General features: G+C 38.2%; 1 protein-coding gene across 1 annotated transcript in view; it reads right to left on the bottom strand.

The window, feature by feature from the left end:
* The window catches only part of TRPC4 (transient receptor potential cation channel subfamily C member 4), a 141,767-nt gene that overhangs the window by 94,204 nt on the left and 27,130 nt on the right, over nucleotides 1-20,433 (bottom strand). Inside the window, exon 2 of the mRNA XM_040267029.1 lies at nucleotides 13,497-14,015. Coding sequence (XP_040122963.1) covers nucleotides 13,497-14,015 — 519 coding nt within the window. The remainder of the gene's footprint in view (nucleotides 1-13,496; nucleotides 14,016-20,433) is intronic.

Below are 20,433 nucleotides of genomic sequence, written 5' to 3'. Positions count from 1 at the left end.
GTACTATTCAGGCAGACAGCTAAGGCAGGCTCTGGTAGAGGAGAAGGATATTAGATGCCATCCTTCCATTGTGGCCATCTTTCATCTACCATATCAAAATTTTGGAAGTGATGGATGTAAAATAACCAAGGCTGACTCTCAAATTTCTAGCAAGAGTAATTAGATTGCCTCCTACTTGAACAGAGATGACAGAAGAGCCAGGCTTAGAGAAGATGATGAAGTCATCTTTGGACAACAGAAGTTTGAGAAAAAAATAAAGATCATTAGGATTTCTTCCCTGGTGGCTCAGACGGTAGAGTCCACCTGCAATACAGGAGACCCCAGTTCCATCCCTGGGTTGGGAAGATCCCCTGGATAAGAGACTGGCTAACCACTCCAGTGTTCTTGCCTGGAGAATTTAATGGACAGAGGAGCCTGGTGGGCTATAGTCCACGGGGTCTCAAAGAGTCAGACAATCCTGAGAGACTAACACAAATGTTAATAAGAATTTCTATATTTAAATGATTAAATATCACAGATTTTCTAAAACCATGTTCTTTAGGATTGCTGATTCCAGCCCTGTACAATCTATTCTCTGTCATTTTTCTCTAATCTTGGCCCCTGCCACTCCTCTAATTTATCACCATTTCTTTGGAAGGAATGATGCTAAAGCTGAAGCTCCAGTACTTTGGCCACCTGATGCGAAGAGTTGACTCATTGGAAAAGACTCTGATGCTGGGAGGGGTTGGGGGCAGGAGGAGAAGGGGATGACAGAAGATGAGATGGCTGGATGGCATCACAGACTCGATGGATGTGAGTCTGAGTGAACTCCAGGAGATGGTGATGGACAGGGAGGCCTGGCGTGCTGTGATTCATGGGGTTGCAAAGAGTCGGACACGACTGAGCGACTGAACCGAACTGATTCAGACTCCTATGTCCTAAGCACTATACCAACCACTGGGCTTTCACTGATAAGTCAGACGAGATAACACTTAGATAAGAAGTGAAAAAAGATAGATAAAAACGTAATTAAACCCACAAATAAAAGAATGATTTTGGATTGTGATAAAAGCTGTGATATCAACATTGTCATGTAAAGAGAATGTCTGAGAGTAAAGGGTGAAGGAAAGGGAAAGAAAGTGAAGTCGCTCAGTCCTGTCCGACTCTTTGTGACCCCATGGACTGTAGCCTACCAGGCTCCTCTGTCCATGGGATTCTCCAGGCAATAGTCCTGAAGTGGATTGCCATTTCCTTCTCCATGGGATCTTCCTAACCCAGGGCTTGAACCAGGGTCTCCCGCATTGTAGACAGATGCTTTACCATCTGAACCACCAAGGAAGCCAAGGGTGAAGGAAGGGGACAGTAACTAGGGTTGGTGTTCTGGGTCTTTACCAAGAAAGTGATAACAATGAGCTGAGGCCTGATAAGAAGCCTTCTACTGGGTCAGGCAGAATAAAATGCTAAAGCAGAAGCCATGGGGTGGGAATGAGGGTAGAAAGAATGAAGAGATTCTCTAAAACTCTTAGAGGAAAACAGAGGCAGAACACTGACATAAATCACAGCAATAGTTTTTGGATCTCCTAGAATAAAGGAAATAAAAGCAAAAATAAACAAAAGGGGTCCAATTAAACTTAAAAGCTCTTTTTTTTCTTTTTTGCACAGCAAAGAAATCATAAACAAAACTAAAAGACAACATACGGGATGGGAGAAAATATTTGTAAATGATATGACCAACATGGGATTATTTCCAAAATATACAAACAGCTCATACTTCTCAATGTCAGAAAGACAAACAACCCAATCAAAAACGGGCAGAAGAAGTAAATAGAGATTTCTCCAAAGAAGACATACAGATGACCAAGAGACACATGAAAAGATGCTCAACATTGCTAATTATTGGAGAAATGGAAATCAAAACTACAACGAGATATCACCTCATATGGGTCAGAATGGCCACCATCAAAAACCTACAAATAATAAATGTTACAAAAGGTGTGGAGACAAAGGCAACCCTCTTACACTGTTGGTGGGAATGTAAATTGGTGTAGCCACTATGGAAAAGAGTATTGCAATTCTTCAAAAACAAAAACAGAATTATCATATCATCCACAATCCCATTCCTGAACTGAACTGAATGGAGGTGAATCTGCTACTCCCAAACTCCTAATGTATCCCTTCCCCTCTTTCTCTTTGGTAACCATAAATGTGTTTTTTAAGTCTGTGAGTCTGTTTCTGTTTTGTAAATACATTCATTTGTATTACTTTTTATATCCAGAAATGAGGACTTTAATTTGAAAAGATACATGCACCCCAATATTCATAGCAGTACTATTTATAAAAATTAAGACATGGAAGCAACTTATATTTTCATTAACAGATTAATGGATAAAGAAGATATATACCTGGACTATTACTTAACCATAAAAAATGAAATCATGCCATTTGCAGCAACATGGGTGGACCTAGAGATTATCATAATAAGTGAAGCAAGCCAGACAGACAAACACAAATATATGATAGCACTTAGTGTGGATAAAAAGTGATACAAATGAATGTATTTACAAAACAGAAACAGACTCACAGACTTAAAAAACACATTTATGGTTACCAAAGAGAAAGAGGGGAAGGGATACATTAGGAGTTTGGGAATAGCAGATTCCCTTCCGTTCAGTTCAGTTCAGTCACTCAGTCGTGTCCAATTCTTTGTGACTCCACGAACCGCAGCATGCTGGGCCTCCCTGGCCATCACCGACTCCTGGAGTCTATCCAAACTCATGTCCATTGAGTCAGTGATGCCATCCACCCATCTCATCCTCTGTCATCCCCTTCTCCTCCCACCTTCAATCTTTCCCAGCATCACGGTCTTTTCAAATGAGTCAGTTCTTCACATCAGGTGGCCAAAGTATTGGAGTTTCAGCTTCAGCATCAGGCCTTCCAAGAATATTCAGAACAGACTCCGGGAGTTGGTGATGGACAAGGAGTCCTGTTATGCTGCAGTCCATGGGGTCGCAAAGAGTTGGACACAACTGAGCGACTGAACTGAACTGAATAACTTATAATGAAAAAAAATCTGAAAAAGAACATATATAAACAGAATCATCTTGCTGTATATCTGAAACTAGCAAAAAATTGTCATTCAATTATACTACAATGAAAAAAAAAAAAAAAGGAATCAGACGGACCTTAATTAATAAATAATAATGAGGGGATTCTCCACCTTCTTTTTTGCCTCCCTGCAGTTCTACATGGTGTTTCTTTCCATATTGACTTTTTGTAACTTCTCTGCCTGGATGATTCCTGGGTTTCCACAGAAATTTAAGCAAGGCCTTTTCTGTTCCAGGAAGCCTCCCCTAAGACCCTAAGACCAAGTTAGGCAGCATTTTCCTGGGCTCCAGAAGAAGCTCTGCCACAGTCTTTGTGGCCCACATGGTGACAGTTGTGTGGACTTTTCTTCCATCCCTAATACCCTGGTAGTTATCTGAGGACAAGGCTTTTGTCTTTGATTTCAGCATCATCAGTAAGTGGCAAACAGAAAAGACTCTCTTACATAAAGTAAGTGAAAGTCCGAATAAGGAAGGAGGACAGGGAAGGAAGGAGGGAAGAAAATGAGAAAACATTATCAATGAAGGACATAACATATAAAATGTTCATGCAATATAGCTAAAAATCTATTTTTAGCTTATACCCAGGTTGCTCGGTGGTGAAGAATCTGCCTGCCAATACAGGAGTTGCAAGTCCAATCACCAGGTCAGGAAGATCCCCTGGAGGAGGAAATGGCAACCCACTCCAGTATTCTTGCCTGGAGAATCCCATGGACAGAGGAGCCTGGTGGGCTGCAGTACATAGGGTCACAAAGAGTCAGACATGACCTAGTAACTAAACAACAACAGCAACAGCGTTTTCTGCTTAAGTACTACAGTACACACACACACACACACATACACACACATGGATTTCATTTTACTATCTAAGCAAGAATAAAATTCTAGGCTCTACCTATTTATGATTAGAATTTATTTAAAAAGTAAACTGAATATTAGCAATATTATGTGATTACAGACTTGTCAATATCATATTTATCGATATCACACATTTCTTATAACTGGCATATAATGCCGTGTAATCAGAAAAAGAATAAATGCTGTTTTCCAAACACAGTATTTAAAAGCCCATTCACAATAAGCATTGTGATACTGATACCAGGGGGTTATTTACAGAAGAGGAGTCCAAATAGCACATGTAAAGTCAGTCTTAGCATTTTGAAATAAAACATTGCTAACTCCCTTCAAAAAAAATTCTGGAAGAAACCCAAACTTGGCCTGGGACTTGCTGTCTTCTCATTTTGCTGTCCTCTGTCTCCAGCATAGAATACACACCCTGCAATCACATGTGGACTTGCACTTAGAGAGAGAAAGAGCATTATCTTGACCAGAGCCCCCTAAACCCAACCACTAGGTTCCTCCTATGTTTACTTAATAGCAGCTGCCAGTAAGATTTCCAGCTCCCCACTGCCCGATATTAGAGGTGAATGTGGCAGAGGAAGAAAAGAGGTTTTGGGCTGCATGTTCCAGAGCCACCTGGGGAAAATCACTGAGTTTAGGGAATGCCACAGAGCAAAACAACAATGGAGCCTCGCATTTAAAACTGAAGTGGTGGTTTTGGAATGAGGAAAAGCAGGCCTTCTTACAACTCGCAGGGAGCTTGCAAGGGGGCAGATGAAGGTAAAAACCATAAAAAAAAAGCTTTCAGTATTTCTCCATAGCAGCAGAAGGCACACCACTGAGCGTTCCCTAAAGCCAAATGGAAAAAGGGAACAGAGCGCACTACAAAGAATAAAAATATAATCCTATGGGATTGGTTTCCCAGTTCTATATTAGCGAGAAGCAGTCGATAAACACACAGCTTCAGAATTAAGCTTAAAGGCTCATAAATTGCCAAATTATAGCACAGGCATTATACATCCTAGGGGGTTTCACTGTACATTTCTTTTCCCAAGACTTGAGACAAAACATAACTAACCTTTATTGAGAAAACCTGTGAATATGCCACATATGGTTGAAGGAAAATAAGGGTAAGGAGAAGTGTAAAAGCTCCTTCTCATTCCCATAGTTTATCAGGGACCTCGAGCAGGATTTTACATTGTATCTCAAAGCCACTAGGTTTTCTTGACAAAAATAATGCTTTGCCAACCTATTTGGTTTTTGTATTTTACTCCTGTATGTGGGCTGGAATAAGCTGTTAAATTCATGATTTTGAAAAGTGGTAATTCTTAATTTTGTTTTGTGATGAGTGACGGAGAAGATATGAAACATTAAATTATGACCCAAACAAAACCCTCAAACTTAAGTGGGAAGTTTTGTGCAAAAGCAGCAATAAACAGGGTTCTTCATTGCTGACAAATGAAAGGATAGGATCTGAATAGGGGCTGATTTATTGCTACTCATTTGTCAATTATCATGGAGTCAGAAGTCCCAGTTGGATACAGAAAAGTTATTCCTCAGAGAACCAGTGAAACGTGCTAGTAGCTCAGTTGTATCTAACTCTGTCACCCCACGGACTGTAGCCTTTGTTCACGGAATTCTCTAGGCAAGAATACCGGAGGGGGTAGCCATGATTCCTTTCTCTAGGGGATCTTCCCAACCCAGTGATTGAACCCTGGTCTCCCACATTGCAGGCAAATTGTTTACCATCTAAGCCACCAGGGAAGCCCCTTGAAGGACCAGAGAGGGTGTCTAATACAGTGAAATTTTTCAAAGATATTATCATTAACCTAATGTTTTTAGTTGATGTCTGCAGCAAATGAAAGTTACATTGAAAAGAGTTGCTTATTCTGTGGACACAATGCATTTTTGTTAGGTGAACAGAAGTGTATACCTCTCTGAAAATAAGTCATTTAGTCGTTTCCTTTTTGTATTTATTAAAACAATATCAAGATCCCCTGGAAAAGGTAATGGCAACCCACTCCAGTATTCTTGCCTGGGAAATCCCACAGACAGAGGATTCTGGTAGGCTATAGTCCATGGGGTCGCAAAGAGTCAGACACGACTTAGTGACTGAACATCAATGACATCAAATACAAGTCATATTTTATATCTAACTTCACGTTAAAGCTTGCTATTTTATGTTTTGGAAGATATAAATTTTTCACATTCCACTCAGTGCTGTTCAAAAGGGTGAATGTATACAATGTTGTAGACATATAGCATTTCATATTTCATTGTGGAAGAAACAGAAACAATCACTTTCAGATACGAATTATGAAAAAGTGGTTTCATGTCATTAATTAGCTGTAAAGAAACACATGGGGATTGAATTCCAAGCTCAGAAAACCTAGTGTTAAATTAAATGCCTAATGACCTGTCATAGTACTGTCAGCCGGGCTCACAAGTCCTGAACAGGCATTTGCTTCATCCACTATCCAGTGGCAGGCGCTGAAATGTTTGGTCCCCAGGAGTGGGTGGGCAGAAGCGTTAGGAAGCCTTTACCGTGTTGCCTTTGCATAGCAACAGCGGGTGTGTGAACACACTTGGAGGACCAAGATGCAGGGCCCAGAAATCGGTCAGTGAGTGTGCTCCCAAGTACAGAGGAAAAGGAAAGTAAGCTAAAGAAATGCAGTTTTTTATCCCTTTTATTAATACAAGTCTCTTAATTATTTACATCACTCATTGTAGCTCATGTATTAGAACTCTGCCATATGCCTGGCATTCTTGATAAGTGCTGGTGTGATAAGAGTTCCTGATTCTGTGGTCTAGCAGGCAGCAGTCAGGTTCAAAGGGCATACATAATCAGTGCCTAAAATATATTTAAAAAATGCAAAGCAGGAGGACAAATTAAAATCGAGTGTGTAATACATCTAAGTTACTTTTGAAAGCTTATAATAAATTGAGTATTAATAATTGAGTGTGTAATAATCTAAGTTACTTTTGAAAGCTTATAATGGAAGAACTAGAGCATGGACAACCCTAGGCTCTGGCATAATGTTTACACATTATGCATTTTTGATGAGACTATTGTTTTAAAATAAATAGTTTGGCATACTGATTATAATAATAGACTGTAATGATAAACTTCAAAAAGTGTTTTTAAATTTATCATTTATTTTTAGCAGTGTGTATGTGTCAGTTCCAAACTCACAGTTCAAAAGTGCTATGAAACCCATGAGGCCTATATAAATATTCAGTATACATATTAAAACATTTAATGATGAAGTCCACTCTTTTTGCTGCAGGACATACAATAGGGTGGTATATATCATTTCTCTGCATGTCCTTAGCTTTTTATACTGAGGTTCCATGAAGAGATAACCAAAGCAATTATAATAACAGTAATAACTAAATGTAATAGACAGCTACCCTTCCGTGGACTTATATGCGAGGAAGTACGCCTACGTCTGGACCTGTATTATCATGCTTCACCTTAACTACTGACCTATGAAGTAGGCCGGAGAAGGCAATGGCCACCCACTCCAGTACTCTTGCCTAGAAAATCCCATGGACGGAGAAGCATGGTAGGCTGCAGTCCATGGGGTCACACGGAGTTGGACACGACTGAAGCGACTTAGCAGCAGCAGCAGCAGCAGCAGCAGAATGAAGTATGCAGTATTTTCCCATTTTAAAGGTGAGAAAACAAAAACTCAGAAGCTAATTGGTATAACATCACATACATTATTAGGCGTGGGAAAGAGAATTATATCCATTTCATAGGCTTCATACTTTTATAGAATTTTTTCCAACCATCAGAGATGAGTTACTTGATACCAACAAAAAGCTATTTCCAATAGTTTTTAGATGGCCAGAAATTTACCTGAAAGAAGGTATGGTTAGGTATGCACACTCAGATGGAAAGTTTTCATTTCTCTGTCACGTGACAGGAGAATATTAATGTTTGACCCCTTCCCCTCCATCTTTGCATAGGTTTACTTTCCTTTTTAAAGTAGGATTTTTTTTTTCCTACCTAACTCTTGCATCTTACTTTGCAGATAAATGAAAGCTCTAAGAATCCTCTTAGCAGTGGAATAGACCTTAAGAAGAAAGAAAGGTGTCAGGATCAGGGCAACCATAACAGAGTGGGTGATGACATGAAGACGGAGAGATGGGAAGAACTTGAGAGGACTTCTGTGCTATGCCACAAATGCAAGGGCTTACTGAAGGTGAATTTCTGCACTTGGGGCTGAGAGAGAGAAAACTCATGAAAGTGAAAGTCACTCAGTTGTGTCCGACTCTTTGCAACCCCATGGACTATACAGTTCCTGGAATTCTCCTGGACAGAATAATGGAGTGGGTAGCCTTTCCCTTCCTTCCGGATCCTCTGAAAGATCTCCAGGGGATCTTCCCAACCCAGGGATCGAACCCAGGTCTTCCGCATTGCAGGCAAATTCTTTACCAGCTGAGCCAAAAGGAGAGTCACTTCCAAAAGCTGCTCAGGTGCTTATGATAATGTTACATTTGGCAACCTCTGTCTTCTCTACTTGAGAAAGTCAAGGAAATCTAAAGAAGTTTTAACTCATGAGTTAAACCTTGATATATAATTTCAAGTAGTACTTACTCACCTTGACAGCAAAGTAGAATTATCTGGGTAGTATTTCAAAAAATACCTCTGCATTTCCAGGGGTTTCTGTGTAACTGTCCTGAGCACTGGGATAGAAGCAGCAGTGCAGTGTTTAAAAACAACCTCTCAGACAATTTTACCGAGATCCGGCAAAACCCAAGACAACGGGCAAGCAACATGAAACAGGACAGAGGTCTTTTTATGTTAGGAGAGTCTTGGGTAGAAAGGCCCAACATAGGAAAGCAGTACAATTATGAGTGTTTGCATTTGACTGAAATGTGAACTATGAGTCGTGATGGTGAACAATGAAGCTAACGATTTAGGCAGAATCCATATAAAATGAGCTGTGACAGTTTGGACTTTATTTGCGAGAGTGAGAAAGACACTGCAATGTTTTACACAGAGCTCACATGCTCAGATTTATGATGACCAAACAGAGGGCTTCTCTAAGACAGGGGGCTTTCAGTGCTATACCTGAAAAACTATCCCTAGATTTACTTGTCCTAAAACACAAAACAAAGACCCTTAGGTGGTGCTGTGGTCAGTGGATTGGAGGAGGTAGGACTAAAGGCAAGGTGTTGAATGGAAGAAACCCAAAGTGAAAACAACCAGGAAGCAAAACAGTACTTTTAATGAAGCAACATTGCTGCCATAGAAGAGAAACCAATGATGAATTCTGAGTTGAAAACAGGTTAAGGGCATACTTCCAGAGAAAGCGGTTTTTAAGAAGAGATCTGAACACATGAATGTTCCCAAAACAATTCAAAACAGAGAAGAGAGAAAAAAAGAGAGGGACATGGTAAGTAATACCTAATCAAATTTAAATAACCCATTCTGTGTTAGCTAACTAAAGCAAACTAAGACAAAGGCATTACCATATTTACTTGGGTGAATGACTCTCAAAGTTATTTCAGCAGAAAAATCTCAGTTATGGAGGGGAACGCTGTATGCAATACCCTTTTCTTACTTTTCTCCCCAGAAGTACTCTCTTTGCCATGCTTCCATAATAGTTGTTTGATGTCCACGAGACAATGTCCCAATAGTATGAGACATTTTTTTCCCTCCAAATTATCCATATTCTGATGTGGAATTTACCAGACACAAGAAAATATGAAAGGTATATTCTAGACATCCTAGACTTGAATAAGAGTGAGAAATGAAGAAAATTAAGAATTAAAAGACAATCAATGCCTAACAGAGTTGGACTATATGCCTAACAGACTATATGCCTAACAGAGTTGGACTATAAAGAAAGCTGAGCACCGAAAAATTGAAACTTTTGAACATTCAGGACTGATCTTCTTTAGGGTGGACTGGTTGGATCTCCTTGCAGTCCAAGGGACTCTCAAGAGTCTTCTCCAACACCACAGTTCAAAAGCATCAATTCTTCAGCGCTCAGCCTTCTTCACAGTCCAACTCTCACATCCATACATGACCACAGGAAAAACCATAGCCTTGACTAGATGGACCTTAGTCAGCAAAGTAATGCCTCTGCTTTTGAATATGCTATCTAGGTTGGTCATAACTTTTCTTCCAAGGAGTAAGCGTCTTTTAATTTCATGGCTGCAATCACCATCTGCAGTGATTTTGGAGCCCCCAAAAATAAGTCTGACACTGTTTCCACTGTTTTCCCATCTATTTCCCATGAAGTGATGGGACCAGATGCCATGATCTTTGTTTTCTGAATGTTGAGTTTTAAGCCAACTTTTTCACTCTCCTCTTTCACTTTCATCAAGAGGCTTTTTAGCTCCTCTTCTCTTTCTGCCATGAGTGGTGTCATCTGCATATCTGAGTGCCTAACAAAGGTCAGCTCTTCTTGCCCAATTTGTAGCAAATGCAAAACTCTTACACAACTGCTGACCAGCCACCAGAATCCAAAGGATCTAAGAGGAGAGAGCCATTGTTCACCACACAGTCCCAAGGTTCTGATACCACATGCTATAGAAAGCAACTGATTGATACAAATCGCTTCATATTGCTCCAGGATAGGATAAACAGGTATGAGTCCAGGGCTGTCCCCATGTTGATTTCTCTCCTTCCTCTTTAACAACTCCCTTAATTTCTAAGACAGAACCCAGATTAGTACCAAGTTGAAAGTTAATGTTGCAAAATTGTTGACTTACCTTCAAGAAAGGAAAAGTAAATTTAAAAGAACATAGGCTGTTGACCATATAGAGGTTATATATATATATTTCACTTTAATTTGAAGAGCTATACAGGGATTGCATTGCAACCTTTTCATACAAAAAATATATTTAATTGCTTTCCATTATTAACCTAAACACTGCAAATTAATCAGGCAAGGAAACATGCAGGGAGCCTTCCAGAACTAAGAGATTTTGAAACTTTATTCAAATGCATTCATATTGAGCGTATTGAGATCAATTCCCGTGGAGCATCCTTTCTCTATCAGGTACTGAAGTAAGACTGATGAATGAGACTAATGTGTTCCCGACACTGACAGCCTAGAGAAGTGAAGTGAAGTGAAGTCGCTCAACTGTGTCCTAGAGAAGGCAAGTAAAACACAGCAATACAATGCAGCCATTCTGTGTATAATGAAGGCATTTATCCTAAAGGTTGTATGGAAGAATTGCTTCTTGGAATCTCTCTGTGGGAACAGAGAACTGAGTGAGGTTTTAAGAGTGAGTAGGACTCAGCCATGTGAACATTAGTGGGAAGGCAATTTCAAAACATCAGAGATGGATGGGTCAAAGACAAACCTCAAACTTTTGTAGACTGAAACAAGGAGAACTTGTGGTTAAAAAGGTATAGAGCAATGTGTTGTTGGATTCGATCTGCTAGTATTTTGTGAGGATTTATATAGCACAGGGAACTCTACTCAATACTCTGTAATGGCGTATATGGAAAAATACTCTAATAAAAGAGTAAATATATGTAATATGTATAATTAACTTGCTGTACAGCTGAAATTAATACATTATAAATCAACAATACTCCAATAAAACTTTTTCTCAAAAAAGTTTTTCCTGTTCAGTCTATGCCCTTAAAAAAAAAAAAAAGTAAAAGGGAAGACATTTATGTTAAAGTAGAGTTTTATTTAACACACATGCTCTTACTAGAAAATCTTATCAAGTATTTTCAGATCGGTAATTTTTGAATAGTTTAGGAGTAAGTTTCATAAAACACAACCTATGATTTCAAAGAATGTATATGAGTGTAAAATCTTATTCTTGATTCTAGAAAGCCATTATTAGCCATTCAACATTACTTTGCTCTTGATAAACTGTCAACTCTAGGGAAATATGCTCTTTGATATTGAATGAGAGACTCCAGAACAATTCTGTAATAATTTTGCTTTTTCCCCCCTCCATTGTTATTTCAAAAACTAAAACAGAAAATGCAAATGCAGGGTCATTTTTAAAAATGTATCTTTCAAAAGCTATTACTACTTCGTATTTTCTTATTACATGTTATGTGTTTTTAGCCTTCCTTCATCCTGCTGCACTGTTAGGTTCTATCACCCTCCAATTCCATAACTTCACAGAAACAAAAAGTACAAGCATCTTGAAAGAAGTGTTAGAAATTATTAAATGTTTTCTATTGCTTTGCTTCTAACATACCTAACCAAGGACTCAATTTGTGGCTCTTTGTTCAATATGTGGCTCTTTGTTCAATAAATCTTGAAATTGAGTCTTTTCCTAAAATATACAAAAGGATCTAAGCAAAGAAAAACCATCTTTAATCAAGTGAAGTTTTTCATTAATTTCTTCTAGTTGCATATTAAAATTATTCTAATATCTTAGGAAAAAACAGAATCCTGAGTTCTACACATACGACCCTAAAAAAAAGAGTTGATTGTATTGACATGGCTTAACCTAGTGCATGTGATTTAAGAGTCAGAGGTAATACACACAAAAGAAGCCATATCCTTTGCTGTTGAGGGAAAAGATTGTTAATTACTTTTAGGCTCAATGACAACTGGCCAAAGAACTATAGGATAAACTCAAAGAAGCAAATTCAGGTATCTTGAACCTTAAGTACTTAGTAAGTAGCAACAGATAATGCAGCCAGGGCTAATGTGGAATATTTAGGGCCAACTCAAAAAAAATTAAATACATTTTTTTCAGAAGCTTCTTGTTCTTTTTCATCTTATATATGTAGTTTTCCAATATTTTTGTTCTAGAATAATTACTATAATTCACCAATGAAAAGAAAACCAATATTTTTTGGAGGTAGAAGTAAACATATTTTTGAGAACTTACTCAATATCAGTGATAGAAGCAAAAAACAATTATGCTAGGCAATATGTATACTAGATCTGAATTTTCCTCATTTAATATTCAAATCCACCGAAATCTAATGAAAACTGTATTACTCTCCTGCAACTGACTTCTTTAACTTCTCATTCCTGACAAATAAAGAAACTAAGCCAGACGTGAGAGAAGTTTTAGAACTTCCACCTGCTGTTGGACTAAAAGCTTTCTTTTAGTAATAATTTCTAATAATGTATTTTTATTAATATCACACATTATAATTTACTCAGAGCATTCATACATATCCACTTATTTTATACTTCCTTCAAATCTGTGAGAAAAATATTTTATATGTATAAAGAAGTATACATATAATCAAATATAAATATTCAGTCCATTAAGCAGATGAGAAAACCAAAGCTCAAAGAAATCTGTGTGACTCTCTAAAGGAACAAGACTTATAAATGGCAGAATCAGAACTCTTCATACAGAGAGTCTAGAATTCATTAGTTTTACCATTTTCACCCCAGTAAATGTGTATATTTTAATACAGATGTCAAAAAACATCACCAATTATTAAACCACTTACTGCCACTCCTAAATGTGTTTCATAATCAGTAATCTGGCCAACACTTCATCCACTTACAGTTAAACAGAAAATACTTGAAAACCCCAACCTAATTTTGGAGTACCAACTTTTCCCCCCTGTGATTAAGTTCTGTGGCCTTTTGATGGATAAAGTCTAGCAACACTCACCTCTTTCTGACGGTACTTAATGGCCAATTTGAGTCTCGCGAGATCGTTTCCACTTTGTTCTTCCAGGAGACTGTTGTCATCACGGTAATTAAGAATGATTTCCAGCTCTCGGGAACTTCTTGTCTGATCCAGTAGGTCCTTAGCAAATTGTTTGCACTGTCGAGACAGCTCCTCATATTCTGACTTGAATTCATTTTCCACCTTACTCAGTTCCTGGAGCTCCCAACTCAACTGAAAGGCTGTGAGAAAAGGGTCTTCACTGGACAGGGCAATGAGAGACGGGCTGGCCAGGGCCTTGTAGATGTTGAGTCTGGAGCGAGAGTGGCGGAGACTGTCCACATCTGAGCTAGACACGCATTCAACGCAGTTACAGCGGACCTCGTGGGGTCTGGGCACTGAGACGCCTTTCTGAACCAAAAGTTTTATTATCTCATAATTATTTGTATGGGCTGCCAAAATGATGGGCGTAATGTCTGGAGTGAATTCAGAGAACTGCTTATCAAGGAGTATGGGAGGCACCTAGAAAGAAGAAGAAAGCAGAGGTCACGAGGGGTTCATTTGCTCAAGCCTGTGATTTAAGACAACATGCTACAGCAATGTTGAACAAGATTCATACATCTTTAGCCGGGTTTTTTTTTTTTTTTCTCCATGACAGATGCAGTTTTTTCCCCTCCAAAGACAAAAAAAAAAAAAAAAGATTAAAAAAAAAAACTGCAATAGAATGACACGGTATTCTTTGTTCTATCTGAATTGTGACATTTTATGAAATCTTGAACTCAATGCCTATGAAAACCCTTGATAAAAGTCTTTCTTGCTCCCAACTTCTTTTCTAACTGTCAATCTTTGCTTTTCTTTCCCAGTGATGTGGCCTACCTAAATAATAAGAAAGACACTGAAAAATAGTTAATGATTTGCTTTAAACCCCAGATTTTCCTCTGCAGTACAAGTTTTTAAATTCCTCACTCAGGTTTTTGGCTTGTTTGTGTTTTATCTTCTACAGCCCTAAGATCCAACCTATGATTAAAGGTGGCAGCCGTACCTAAGAGAAGTATCCTCTCAGCTTTCTCTTTTCATCTATCCCTTTACAGTGTATCTTCCAGATGACAAGAGATGTTCCCTTGCTAACATCGCTGTTTGTTAGAAAAAAATGCTTCCCAATGAATCAGGTCACCAGTGCACTTACATACAATTTCCTTATTATTATTTCCTGTTATTCTCTAGGAATGGTGAAGACAAAAACAATTTAATAGGCATTATTTAATAAGCCTAAAGCTCTTGAGAGTTCTATGGACTGCCAAGAGATTAAAGTAGTCAATCCTAAAGGAAATCAGCCCCAAATATTCATTGGAAGGACTGGTGCTGAAGCTGAAGCTCCATTACTCTGGCCACCTGATGCAAAGAGCTGACTCATTGGAAAAGACCCTGATGCTGGGAAAGATGGAGGTCAGGAGGAAAAGGGGACAACAGAGGATGAGATGGTTGGATGGCATCACCAACTCAAAGGACGTGAGTCTGAGCAAACTCTGGGAGATAGGAAGGTCAAGGAAGACTGGCAGGCTGCAGTCCACGGGGTTGCAAAGAGTCGGATTCAACTTAGCAACTTAACAGCAAGAACATGTACTCTAACTATTCATTATTCATATTTTTATAGACATGCTCTCTTGGTGAGTAAGCAGGTATCCTGCTGTTAGAACCAGGCCCATCTGTCTGACACTCAGACCTGTATGTATTGCATTACACCCTGCTGCTTGACAATTTTTTGGTTTAATATTTCTTCCTGCTGCCACAAAGTCATAGAGGCCTCTGTGAAAATAAGTGCTACATAAGGACAAGTTAAACAGGCAGAGAAGAAAAAGTGATGACATAAAAATCACATTAAAATGGGATATTGGTCAAATATGATGGAAACCACAAAAGGATAAAAAGAAAATAATTGAGAGACAAATGAAAGTCATATGAAACTTCAGTTGCACTACTTTTAAGTAGATTGTACTCTTTACAAGAGAATAATTAAACTCATATGCTTTTAATTCATCTGGTCATTTTGGATATCTGTTTATTTCATAAGATACACACTCTATGTGTGTGTGTATATATATATATTAACATATTCAGTATTTAATTTTTTAGAAGACAACTTAAGTATATATCCCAACTCACCCTTTAAGTTAGTGGGACAATTTTCCATAAAAAACCACTTAGAGGAAGCTTTGGTCAAGAATGGAATAAAACAGCAAAAAAAATAAATAAATAAAATAAAATACACCCACAGCAAATCACTGCTGCTTCTGAAGAAAACATACTTTTACCAGTTATACTCCAACAAAACACACTATATATATATAGAGAGAGTCTGCTGGGACTCTGATCACACAGCCCAGCAGGCACACATGATTGTTTATCCAGGTCCCAGAAGGTAAGCATTGCATTGAAAATAACAATAAAACAAAAGCACTTAAATGATTGCTTGTTATTAAGTGCTAATTATGTGCCTACATTGGTTATTACATGGTGTTTGATAATTGAGGGCTTTCTTATTCTATCATCACTTCTGCATTCTTTTATATGTACAATTTGGTCCTCTTCTCCTTTTAATTACTCAGTATTACTCACGGGCCCATGGATTTTTCTTTTATTCGATATATTTTGATTCATTGCAATCATTATTAATTTTGAACTTGTTTTTGAGGTATAGCATACATTAGATCCCTGGGTTGGGAAGATCCCCTGGAGAAGTGAAAGGCCACCCACTCCAGTATTCTGGCCTAGAGTCCATGGAGTCGCAAAGAGTCAGACACAACGGAGCGACTTTCACTTTCACTTTCATTCATACAAACAGTAAAATGCATAGTGTACAGCTTGATACCTTTTTAAAATGTGAACATGCTTGTGTGACACAACACAGACAAAAACCTGGAAGAGTGTCTGCATCCCAAGAACCTCCCTCTTGTCCTTTCTCAGTCATTCCATTTCACAATCACAAATCTAACTGTTATCACCACAGATTACTTTCACAAACTTTTAAACTTTATATAAATAAATCAAAGTATGTACTTTTTATGTTTAACTTTCTCTGTTAGTAGCAATCATTTTTGTTATGTAAATTCTGCATAAGATTTTGATTTTTGAAAATGATACAACTTATTTATCAATCTCTCTTTGATGATATCTGTGTGGTTTCCAGTCTACGGCTATTAAGAATATGGTTCCTTTGTACATTTTTGTCCATGTCTGTTGGTCTTGTACCTAGGAATGGAATTTCTGGATCGAATAATATTCTTAAACAGTGATACCAACTTTCATGCCCACTGTAAATTATACTTGGTATTGCTAGCCTTTTATCACTCTATCCACCTATTTATTTATGGCATTCAACATTTTAAGCAATAATTTTGAATTGTTTTATTTATTATCAGGGTTGGCTATTGAATTTGTCTAAGGCCTGAAAGCTTCTGTGGAAATAATCATATAATTATTCTCCTTAGTCCTAAAAGTATGGTTGCACATACACACAAATGCACACACCTACACACACACACAGAGTATAAATTATGCAAGTGATTTTGGCATAAATATTTAATAAATTCCCTAAAGAGAGTATAATAAAGCAACAAGGAAATTAATTTACAGAAGACATTATTTTTACTAGGTAGAATTAGAAAAGGATTTTAGAGGGAATTTATACTTAAGATGGGTTGGAACTAGCAACATAGAAAAGTTACCAGAAAATGATAACAAGGAAAAAAAATAAGAAAGGTAGATTCATAGCAAATTCTTTAGAGTATGGGATAAACCACATAGAGATAAATAATTGTAAAATGCCTGAATGCAGATTAGGGCAACATCACTGCAGATGGTGATTGTAGCCATGAAATTAAAAGACACTTACTCCTTGGAAGAAAAGTTATGACCAACCTAGATAGCATATTCAAAAGCAGAGACATTACTTTGCTGACTAAGGTCCATCTAGTCAAGGCTACGGTTTTCCCAGTGGTCATGTATGGATGTGAGAGTTGGACTGTGAAGAAGGCTGAGCGTGGAAGAATTGATGCTTTTGAACTGTGGTGTTGGAGAAGACTCTTGAGAGTCCCTTGGACTGCAAGAAGATCCAACCAGTCCATTCTAAAGGAGATCAGCCCTGGGATTTCTTTGGAAGGAATGATGCTAAAGCTGAAACTCCAGTACTTTGGGCACCTCATGTGAAGAGTTGACTCATTGGAAAAGACCCTGATGCTGGGAGGGATTGGGGGCAGGAGGAGAAGGGGACGACCGAGGATGAGATGGCTGGATGGCATCACGGACTCGATGGACGCGAGTCTGAGTGAACTCCAGGAGTTGGTGATGGACAGGGAGGCCTGGTGTGCTGCGATTCATGGGGTTGCAAAGAGTCGGACACGACTGAGTGACTGAATTGAACTGAACTGAGGGAAGGTTTTCGAATAACCATTGGTGGAGTCATAGAAGAATTTAACCAGGAGAATAATGTAATTCCTACATGCTAATGTCACTGATTATCAGATTGAAAAGTAGAATGGCTGGAGGTAGATGAGGGAGCCTGGTAACCAGTGCAGTCTAAGCTAGAGCTGTAGTAATGGAAAAGGGAAGACTGTGATCACGACCATGATGCGGGAGAGAGAGGCAGGGAGAGAAACGTACGTGTGGAGTAGGAGCAATTCAAAGCAAAGGCATCAGAGCACAGGGAGCTCCAGTCCAGATGCCCTGACATATCTTTGAGTTCGGGTTTCAGTTTCAATAATGTCTACTTGTCTCGGAGGGAAAGCTAGTCACACACAGAACTAAACAAGTCAGAGTTCCACTACAGAATAGCAGTGTTCTAATGGCATATTTGCAAAATCTAGGACTGAAAAGGGATTTTCGGAGAAGTCCTTAATCAAATAAGGGCCAATGACTCTTCTCCTCTCTTTTGCCCACTAGCTGGCCAAGAATAGAAGTTAATGAAAGGCCACTTCTTACTGACTTTATAGGAAAGATGAGAGTACCATCTCAAAGGACCTCTTGGCTTGGAAGATGGTGACATTGGAGCAGAGAAGAGAGCAGCGAAGAGATGCCTGTTTGCTGAGCTCCAGCAGCAGAGACGTTTATCAGTTGATTAGCAACTTTACTATTTACCTGATACTCAGAAATTTAAGGGTTTCCCAGGTGGCTCAGTGGTAAAGAATCTGCCTGCCAATGCAGGGGACTCGGGTTTGATCCCTGAGTTGGGAAGATACCCTGGAGAAGGAAATGGCAACTCATCCCAGTATTCTTGCCTGAAAAATCCCATGAACAGAGGATCCTGGCAAGCTACAGTCCCTGGGGTCGCAAGAGTCAGATGTGTCTTTGTGATTAAACAACAGAAATTTAAAGAAGTCTAAAACATAAGGCATTGGAACTCAGAAACATTTAGAAAATGCAAAAAATGGGCTTCTCCTTCTTTCATGGTTCACTCACAAGTCTATTTCCTGTCCTTATCCTGTGCTTTGCTTTATTCAGTATCTTCAGTATGCAACTCTTCCTCTTTCTTTTTGTGCTTCCAATGTCATAAGTGAAAAACAGATTTTCTAACAGGAAAATAAATAGTTCACTATAGGTGCTCAGGGGCTATTACCTAAAAATAACTTTAATAGGAATATAATTTCTTTCCTCCAAATTTGACATATTTAAGGACAGAAATGAACATCACAAGAACAACCATGTAGATAAAAATTACACTATGCTTGACTTATTTTAGTCAAAATAAACTCTACAAACATAAAAGCATTACACGCATGCAAACATACCTGTATGAAAACATACTCATGTTACTTATAAGCAACACACTCTCCCATTTAACGAATTTCAACTGATTGAATTATATTGTTGACCCAGAAATCTACAACTAAGAAGAAGAGGCAATTAAAAGAGGATCTGAAAACTAAACTCATATCCTTGTTTATTACACTGGATAGCTGGAAATTTGCTTTGGCTTTTTTTCTAAGATTTAAGCATATTTGTTCAATGTCTTTTTCTCAATCTTACCATAACATTAGTTACATTATTAACTGAATCATTTTCATCTCACATAGTTTTCAGAATGACTGACCTACACATAAGCTAAATAACACGCATTAATGCTCATGGTAAAGAACGTGCCTGCAACGCAGGACCCTAGGTTTGATCCCTGGGTCGGAAAGATCTCCTGGAGAAGGGAATGGCAACCCAGTCCAATATTCTTGCTTGGAGAATCCTATGGACAGAGGAGGCTGGCGGCTACAGTCCATGGGGTTGCAAAGAGTCATACATGATTGAGCGATTAACAATCAGTTTAACTGATTAATTATTAACTCATAAACTGATAGCTTTCCTCAAATCCAACCCAATGCTTTTCATGAAAGTAACCTGGCACCAGTCTGAGGCATATACTTTAAAATCTAGAGTGTGACATTTTACCCAAATATAGAAATGTCTCTTTGTCACTAACATATACATTTTTGAACTATTAATGCTGAAGTATATATTTCTAGAGAAAAATTCATCCTGGAGTGACATTCATCCAGTTTCAGAGAATTCATTCCCTTACATTCAGCATTCATTAAACTGGGTTGTATAAACAGAGTAAAAGAAATTTTCTTATATAATAGTAATTGGTATATCCTCAATTATTAAGACCAAATAGGCCAATATTTTAATTGGGCTTTACTCTGGATTAGTTATATTATCTTGTGAAAGTTCTTTAATATCTCTGTTATGAGAGGTCATTGCTGTAACATGAAATTTCTATGATTCAAAAACCTTTTTTGTACCCTTATCGATAGTAAAATAATTGAAATTTTATGAGAATTTTTTCAAGTATCTCAACAAAAATTTGTTGGAATCTTTATTTTTTAAAACTCAGACTTATGAATTATCTCTCTTAATCACCCAGACAGACCTTCTAATTCAAACCAACGTAAAGAAG

The sequence above is a fragment of the Oryx dammah genome, unplaced genomic scaffold (assembly GCF_014754425.2).
Source record: "Oryx dammah isolate SB20612 unplaced genomic scaffold, SCBI_Odam_1.1 HiC_scaffold_24, whole genome shotgun sequence".
Lineage (NCBI taxonomy): Eukaryota > Metazoa > Chordata > Mammalia > Artiodactyla > Bovidae > Oryx > Oryx dammah.
The sequence above is the reverse complement of the archived record's forward strand: the minus strand, read 5'-3'. Positions and strand labels throughout refer to the sequence as shown.